General features: G+C 44.9%; 1 protein-coding gene across 1 annotated transcript in view; it reads right to left on the bottom strand.

The window, feature by feature from the left end:
* dpys (dihydropyrimidinase) overlaps positions 1-9,119 on the bottom strand; it is a 38,331-nt gene extending 29,212 nt beyond the window's left edge. Inside the window, exons 1-3 of the mRNA XM_015949297.3 lie at positions 8,868-9,119; positions 8,218-8,376; positions 7,921-8,100 (exon numbers count right to left, since the gene is read on the bottom strand). Coding sequence (XP_015804783.1) covers positions 7,921-8,100; positions 8,218-8,376; positions 8,868-9,119 — 591 coding nt within the window. The remainder of the gene's footprint in view (positions 1-7,920; positions 8,101-8,217; positions 8,377-8,867) is intronic.
* Positions 9,120-9,327: the final 208 nt, after the last annotated feature.

Raw genomic sequence — 9,327 nt, 5'->3', positions numbered from 1 at the left:
TATCTTGTTATGTATCTGGTCCAAGATAGTGCATTAATTGGGTTTATATTGTGCTTATGTATTTCAGAGACATTTAAACACAAACAAATTTGTCCCTAAAACTCCTTCACTTCTTCATGCACTCGCCACCTCTAATCCCACGTTTCCCATCATTTCCATCCACAAATATAATGCTTGCTGCCTATGTTTTTACTTCTCCAGTCACGGGTGAATAAACGTTCATATTTTTTAGCATTTTTCCATGAGGTATTCTTCAATCTGCTCCATGTCTGCCGCTAGATATTTTTGTTTTTGAGAGCGCATTGGCATTGCTGTTGACAAAAGCGCTGTTCTGACCAATCACAAGTTTGCGTTCTCTGTTTCGTTCACGGATGTTTAGCAAAGTGAGCTCGACTCTGTTCGTCCTTGCGTGGACTCTCCAATACGTTCCCAAGGACGGATAATGGTGTTGCGTGTCTCCATACCAACGCCGACACAGAAGTCGAAGCCTAAACTAGGCTTTAGCTACTATCAGCACTTTTAATAACTCATCCACAGGACCCTCTTCCTCACCCCACACCCATGAGGACCCTACATCACACACCTCTACCACAGCCTTCTACATTCATGAGGCAGATATCAGAAAGCAGTTCAAAACTCTGAGTGCAGGCCCTGATGGTGTGTCTCCTGCCACTCTAAAGCACTGTGCTGAATAGCTGGCACCAGTGTTTACAGGCATTTTCAACCCCTCACTGGAGGCATGTTCTCGCCTGCTTCAAGACCTCGACCATAGTCCCTGTCTCTAAGAAGCCAAGGATTACTGGACTCAATGACTACAGACCTGTGGCTCTGACATCTGTGGTCATGACGTAATTTGAGCACCTGGTTCTCCCCCACCTCAAGACCCTCGCAGTCACCCTCCTGGACCCCTTGCAGTTTTCCTACAGAGCCAACAGGTCTGTAGGTGATGCAATTAACATGGATCTCCACTTCATCTTTATCCTGCAGCATCTGGACTCCCCGAGTATCTACACCAGGATCCTGTTCGTGGACTTCAGCTCTGCCTTCAACACAATCCCAGACCTCCTCCAAGTCAAACTGTCCCAGATGATGTCCCAGTGCCTGTACCAATCTGAAGGTAGATTGCTTACTTCCTGACGGACAGGAAGCAGCAAGTGAGGCTGGGGAAAAATGTCTCGGGCCTGCAGACCATCAGCACCGGTTCCCCTCAGGGCTTTGTTCTCTTCCCTCTGTTCTTCTCCCTGTACACAAACGACTGCACCTCCAACCACGAGTCTGTCAAGCATATCAAGTTTGTAGATGACACCACCATCGTCAGACTCATCTCTGATAGGAATAACGGCTGGTGTCCTGGAGCAGCCACAACAACCTGATGTTAAATGCTCAGAAGACAGCAGAGTATATTGTGGACTTTAGGAAACACACAGCGTCACTCCCCCAATAACCTTCTCTGACCCCCCATGATGATGGTGGACTCATGTCGCTTCCTAGGCACCACCATCACCCAGGACCTCTAGTTGAAGCCCGCCATTGCCTCCATTATAAAGAAAGGCCCAGCAGAGGATGTACTTCCTGAGGCAGTTGAAGAATTTGAACCTATCAGTACTGTCAATTCAATTCAATGCAAGTTTATTTATAAAGTGTCAAATCACGACAAGAGTCGTCTCAAGGCACTTCACGTGGTAAACATTTTAATACAGGTCAGTTCAGTAAGCCAATCAGAAAAAAATTTCCTATCTAAGAATCCCAGCAAATTGCATCAAGTCACTGACAGGTGACAATGACTTTACAGCAATCCTCATAATAAGCAAGCATTTAGCAATAGTGGAGAGGAAAACTCCCTTTTAACAGGAAGAAACCTCCAGAGGATCCTGGCTCAGTATAAGCAGTCGTCCGCCATGACTCACTGGGGATCAAGAAGACATAGAGGACCAAGCCCCCATAATTCGAGTTTGGATATGAAACAAAAAAGGAAGTGACAAGAACTTCAGTTCCACCCTCATCCGCTGGGGGCTGGTGTCAGAAGCAAGCAAATCCTCACTGACGCCCATGTTAAAAATACCAATTTCACAGCAGAAATAAACATGTTTACAGCCTGGTGCCAAAACATGTTTTTTGTTTAAATGATCTAGTTTACACTCATGACAACTCTGAGGGGGGTGAATTTTTTTGTCACTCTTCTGTTTAATTGTATTAAGTGCCAAAAATTCTGAATAATTAATGAGCATCAGACCCACGTGACCGCAGAGCTAGCTCCGAGGAAAGGTCTCAGCCTGAGCCTCGGCCTCGCCTTAAAAATGTTTTGTGATTTTTCAGTCTCTCAACTTAGACCATTAGTTGTGCCGTTTCTGTATTCTTTTTGGATATTATTTGTGCAATAGTTGGACAAAATGACTTGCTGTGGCATTTATTGCACTAATAGAGCACCCAAGGAGTCTCCACTTCATTGTTTCCGGTAAGTAAAATTTTATTTATGTTTTTATGTCGATGATTTTAAGTCACTGCTGCTCTTGCACTAGCTGAGCTTAGATTTTAACATGTACTGTTAAACCATGAAATTTAAATTTAATAGGGTAAAACCCAGTGCATTTAACATAACGCTGCATGTTTGAAAATGGGTTGAAATATGACAAGTTGGTGGAGCTGGGTTCCGACTATCGGTATGGTCCCCTCCCCTCAGCGGCAGCACTGCGCCTCTCAGATCGCAGTGGCGCCTGTCTGCTGCATGCGCTGCCGGCTTGTGGAGCTCTCGGGAGACCTCTGTGTTCCACCCGGTTCTCCCCAGCGGTCAGCCCGGCGCATCTCTGACAGAAGCTCCGGTGTTGTGCACAGTTAACTCCGGTTGTAGCTAGGTAACTACCTCCATTAGCTTAGCTCCCACCTCCGTATTAGCTTTGGTTTAGCTTGTAGCCCCATTGCTTCAGTTAGGTGGGTGTCGTCATTTGATCCGAGCCTTACAGCCATACCCTCAGCTCCACCTCTTTTCCCTTTTATGGAATTGTCTGGGCTTGACGGAAATAACATGGATAGATAACATGCCGGATCCAGAGAACTGTCTATTATAAAGCTGAACAAGACAGTAAAAGGAGAACAGTATGACCTCCCAACAGCAGACACGATTATTGCAAAGCTTAGCGGGGCTTCAATGTTCTCTTCACTAGACGCAGCTAGTGGGTATTTCCAAATACCACTCCACCCAGATAAGCTCACCACCTTCATTACACCTTTAAGCAGGTTCATCTTTAAGCAGTTACCCTTTGGAATAAACAGTGCACCTGCAAAATTCCAGAGGAAAATGATTGAGACTCTACAGGGATCGGAAGGCATCAAGGTATTTATGGATGATGACTTCGTCTTTGGGGCTACAGAACAAGGGCGTGATTCCTGGTTGGAGAAAGTCATGCAGATGCCGGGCTGACATTCAAATGGGACAAATGTTCTTTCAAGCAGAGTGAACTTTGATTCCTGGGACATCTCATCGACCATTCTGGAGTATGCCCCAACCCAGACAAAGTTGAGGCTTTACAACAGCTTCCTCTGCCCACAAATATCCAAGAACTAAAGAAGGTTCTAGGAATGATAAACTACCTAGGAAGGTATGTCCCCAACCTGGCAACAGTGGGAGAACCCCCATACACTCTGGTTAGCACAAGAATGCTTGGGCAGGTCACCCTCAAAGTACAGTGTTTGAACAGATCAAAGAGCAGCTTACATCCGCACTGGTGCTGGCCTATTTATGATGTGACAAAACCAACTGCATGGTTAGCCAATGTAAGTAGCTATGGACTAGGGGGAGTGTTCCTGCAATGGCATGAGGACCAGTGGAAACATGTTGCTCTCTGTTTCAGGCACCTAACAAGAGTCAGAAACCCACTGTGCCCAGATTGAGAAGGAGCAACTGACAGGAGTATGAGTGTGTGAAAAGTTTCAGCAGTACTTTGGGGCTGGATAAATTCAAGCTGATCAGACCACAAACCACTTGTTTCCCCTCTACAAAAACAGCAGCCTCTGCGTCCCTGTTAGGTGCCAATGCCTGCTCATGAGACAAATGAGGTACAACACAGTGGCAGGGCATGCACCATGATAACATTGCTGATTGCGGACACCTTGTCATGCGGCCATCTACCAGAACAAAAGAAACAAACAGCACGGAAAGGGAAGTAGAATCTTATCTGGCAAGCATAGTTCGAGTACTTACATCACAAAACAAACTGGAGGAAATAAGGGCCACAGCCGCAGTGGATGCAGGGCTCCAAGTCTTAATTCAGCTCATCAGGTCAGGGTGCCCTGAACACTCACAGGAAGTGCCTAAGAAGGTTAAAGAGTACTTCCAGGTTAGAAACATGTTGCCGGAGCGCACCAGCTTGATACTGTGGGAACCCCGGATTGTAATTCCAGGACCGGTAAGGGTTGAAGTACTCAGAAAGATCCACAAAGTACACCAGGGGCTAGTGAGGTGCAGAGAAAGAGCATGATCGTCAGCGTAGTGGCCTGCACTTGTGGCAGAGCTAAATAGACTTGCAACGAGTTGCTGAAAGTGCACTGAGGACGAAAGCACACAGATGAGAAAGACTCTCATTGTAACACTTTTGCTAGAAAGTGGCCCTCCACTTCATCCTGCAGCACCTGGACTCCCCGGGCACCTACGCTAGGATCCTGTTTGTGGACTTCAGCTCTGCGTTCAACACCATCCTCCCTGCTCTGCTCCAGGACAAGCTCTCCATGCTCAACGTACCCAACTCCACCTGCAGGTGGATCACTGACTTCCTGACGGACCGAAGGCAGTGCGTGCGGCTGGGGAAGAATGTTTCCACCATTCAGACAATTAGCACAGGATCTCCACAGGGCTGTGTACTTTCTCCTCTGCTCTTCTCCCTGTACACAAACTGCTGCACCTCGAGCTATGACTCCGTCAAACTAATCAAGTTTGCGGACGACACCACCCTCATCGGGCTCATCTCTGATGGTGATGAGTCCGCCTACAGGAGGGAGGTGGAACGGCTGGTGTATTGGTGCAGCAGCAACAACCTGGAGCTCAATGCTCAGAAGACAGTGGAGATGATTGTGGACTTCAGGAAAGTAACAGCCCCATCTCTCCCCTCGTCCTGACAGACACCCCCGTCACCACTGTGGACTCCTTCTGCTTCCTCGGAACCACCATCACACATGACCTTAGGTGGGAGCCATCCATCAGCTCCCTGATCAAAAAGGCCCAGCAGAGGATGTACTTTCTGCGGCAGTTGAAAAAGGCCAAGCTGCCGGCCCAGATGATGGTGCAGTTTTACACGGCCATCATTGAGTCCATCCTCACCTCCTCCATCGCTGTGTGGTACGCTGGAGCCATGGTGAGGGACAAACACAGACTGCAGCGCATTGTGCGCTCTGCTGAGAAGGTGATTGGCTGCAGCCTTCCAACTCTCCAGGACCTGTATGTCTTCAGAACTCGGGGGCGTGCAGGTCGGATAGCAGCTGACCCTTCTCACCCGGGTCACAGACTTTTTGAGCCGCTTCCCTCGGGCAGGAGGTTACGGACCATCCGGACCAGAACCTCTCGCCATAAGAACAGCTTCTTTCCATCTGCCGTTAGACTTGTGAACAGCTTATAAACACACAACCATGCTCGTCTTCGGTACTTGACATAACGTCACGTTATCGGCCATATTACCTTTACCTGCCATTTTTTATAGCAAAGTTTTAGGCTAGTTTATTATATTTTATTCTACTTTATTCTATTTTTTAATTATATTATTCATGTTATATGTAGCACGTTAGTACCGAAGCAAGTTCCTAGTTTGTGAATCGTTTGTTCACTAACAATGGCAATAAACCTTTTCTGATTCTGATTCTGAGAAAGGCCTTGGAAAAAAATAGCCATGGACCTCTGATTATGATCACCAACCATCAACATTTCTGATCATGTCTGCCTACAGGGTGGCCCATTTATATGGATACAGTTAAAGTTACGTTCAAACCAAGCACAGCATTGTTTTTTCTTGTGAAATTCCCAATAAGTTTGATGTGTCACATGACACTCTACCTTTTGAAAAAACATAAGTTGTATCCAAGATGGCTGACTTCAAAATGGCCACCATGGTCACCACCCATCTTGAAAAGTTTGCCCCCTCACATACACTAATGTGCCACAAACAGGACATTAATATCACCAGCCATTCCTGTTTTATTAAGGTGTATCCATATAAATGACCCACCCTGTATTATTTTAGGTTCCTGGAGATACTGTGTCTTCCAGCAGCCACCATCACAATGGTTATCCAAAACCTGAAGACAGTCTTTGCCAGATTTGGCATCCCTGATGAGGTGGTGAGTGATAATGGCCCACAATGCAGTTCAAGGAATTCGCCAGATGCCTAAACTTTAAGCACTCCACATCAAGCCCTCACCACCTGCTGGGCAATGTATATGCAAAGCGGGCTGTACAGACTACAAAGAAGATATTAAAGCAGGAGGTTGGTTCACAGGTCCAAATCCTCCACCACCACTGGCTACAGCCCAGCTGAACAGCTTATGGGAACGAAGTTGTGAACCACACTCCCCACCTTGGAGGAAAACCTCCTACCATGTCGGTCAGACAGCACCTCAGTGGCTGACAATGACAGAGTAAGAAAGGCCAAGCAAGCTTACTACTTTAATCAATGCCATGGAGTCAAGTTGCTGCCACCACTGCATCCTGGGAAAGAGAGAAAGAAAGAAAGAAAGAAAGAAAGAAAGAAAGAAAGAAAGAAAGAAAGAAAGAAAGAAAGAAAGAAAGAAAGAAAGAAAGAAAGAAAGAAAGAAAGAAAGAAAGAAAGAAAACGATATTTTATATAGTGCCTCAAAATCACCAGGCACTTCACAAAAAAAAAAAAAATTAAAAGTATAAAATGGATTTCAAAAGCTGATTAAAATATGTTTAAAATGAGAAAACATTTATAAAAATTGTGATTAAATATAATAATGTAAGGAAAGGGAGAGAGAAAATGAATATGAAAGACAGAAATCAAAGGATCGCAGAGAAAGGCAGAATAAGTAGAAAGGGCATAACAAAGAGAGGGTGGTGACAGGAAAAGGGTGCTGTCCACACTGAAAACTCAAAAGTCCAGCTGTGGTTACAGGAGAAAGCACCACCTCAAAGTTTTCCTACATTCGTACTCAGAATGGAGAGATGTTGCATCAGATCAGCTCTTTCTATACCATGACAGATTGTTACAACGCCCGCATCCGCCTATCATTCTCACGCTCCATTTTTCCCTCACTCGTGAACAAGACCCAGAGATACTTAAAACTCCTCCACTTGAGGCAGGACCTTGTCGCTGACCTAGAGAAGGCATTCTACATTTTTCTTATTCAAGACCATGGTCTCAGATTTAGAGGAGCTGATTCTCATCCTAGCCACTTCACACTTGGCTGCAAACCACTCCAACAAAAGCTGGAGATCACTGTCTGATGAAACCAACAGAACCACAACATCTGCAACAAGCAGATCCTTAGGCAGATCCCCTCAGACACCTTGGCTGCACCTAGAAATCCTGTCCATAAAAGTTATGAACAGAATCGATGATAAAGGGCAGCCTTGACAGAGTCCAACGCTTACTGGGGAGTGGGTGGTTGAGGGGGATGCTGTCAGTCACTGTACTCTATTGATCAGGCAGGCGATGCCTCCTTTAGGCACTTTTATCTAACGGGACGTGTGTGTGAAATAAGACTCCACCCAGGGTGTGACTTACCTTTTAAATACTCCAATCTGACCTGGATTTCCTGCCATAGCACAAGCACAGCTTTGGTTCAGTTCAGAACATTGTGTTTGTTGGTGTATTCATTGTATATGTTTTCCCCATAATAAAACATCTACCAGAAGGAAATAGTGGAAACTAACTGTAAAAATATCCTTTAAACCAGATTGTTACATGTGACTTTACAAACCTCTGCAATCAAATCTCCATTCTCAGCATGCACCTGGGCCACAGCTCCAAGCTCCTTGCACCAGGCAAAGGCAGCATACAGCTCAGAGTCCTTAAGCATGAACACATCTTTGTAGGCCATGAACATCTTAAATGAATTGACTCCTTTTTCTTTGGCTAGAGTCTCCATCTCTGTTTTCACCTGGAAATAAAACCATTTAGGACAAATGCAGGGCAAAAAGAATGGAAAGCATGTGATTAGACCATCTAGTTGTCTCTTTCCCAAAAAAGTCTTGATTTTCCTAATTGACTTCTTTACCTTATCACCCCACCATGTGACAGCAACGTGTAGTGAGTAGTCACAACAAACTTTAGGATCAGCCATCTCCCGCCAGCTGTTGTAGGCATCCAGGAGAGACCTGCCCTTTTGAGGGATAACAAAGTCCAGGATCATGGTGGTCCCTCCTGCGAGAGCAGCCTGGTCAAACATACACATTATCACAGAGAAGAGAGTTAATGGTTAACATGCTGACCTTGAAACTAAAATACATAAAAAAAAGAAAAACAACTCAAACTAAGACTAGTATTGCTTGTTGAGAATTATATATGAATTACATGAACATGTGTGCATTTTCACAAAAACAATAGTCATTAAATGCATTAAAATACAGATGTTTTGATTTCTGATCAAATATATATTCCAGTCAATGTCCTTTACCAGCAAATTTATCTGATAGATTTTCAGGTATAAGGAGCCCATTTTGCATTGCATCTGTGGGTGTGCAGTTTGTTTTAAAGCCCTGAAAATTAGGCTAAAATAGGTTTTTGCAGGAACTCATTCTGATCGAACTATTTTTTAATTGGCAACTTAGATTTGTTTGATGATTGAATGCTCACTGATGAACAATGCCTACTCATCCACCAATCCCTTGTTGTAATTTTGAAGTTTAATATGAATCCATACTTTACCTTGGTCCCAACATGAAAGTCATCCACAGCCTTAGTGCCCATGAAAGCCAGCTCCATGTGTGTATGAGTGTCTATTCCACCCGGGATCACCAGTTTGTTGGTGGCATCAATGACTCTTACTCCCACTGGGATCTGAAGATTCTGTCCAACTGAGATTATTTTCCCATTTTTAATGTAAACGTCACTGATCACAGAGCAGTCCTCGTTTACAACTTTACCCCCTTTAATCAGGATCCCGCAGGACTCAGTCATCTCTGATATACGTAGCTGCAGCCACAGAGTATTCAGGATGTGCACACGTCTGGGAGTTTGTGCAAACTGAAGTCTGCTCTCTGATCCTCCCCCATCTGAGTCCACTAGATCAGCTTCAAAGTCCACACCAGTTATGTTCACTGAAGTGATACAGAAAGACTCTTGCACAGGCCAACATTCCTCTTTATTCCAAACTAGAAGAAGAAAA

This window comes from Nothobranchius furzeri, chromosome 5 (genome assembly GCF_043380555.1).
Source record: "Nothobranchius furzeri strain GRZ-AD chromosome 5, NfurGRZ-RIMD1, whole genome shotgun sequence".
NCBI lineage: Eukaryota > Metazoa > Chordata > Actinopteri > Cyprinodontiformes > Nothobranchiidae > Nothobranchius > Nothobranchius furzeri.
The sequence above is the reverse complement of the archived record's forward strand: the minus strand, read 5'-3'. Positions and strand labels throughout refer to the sequence as shown.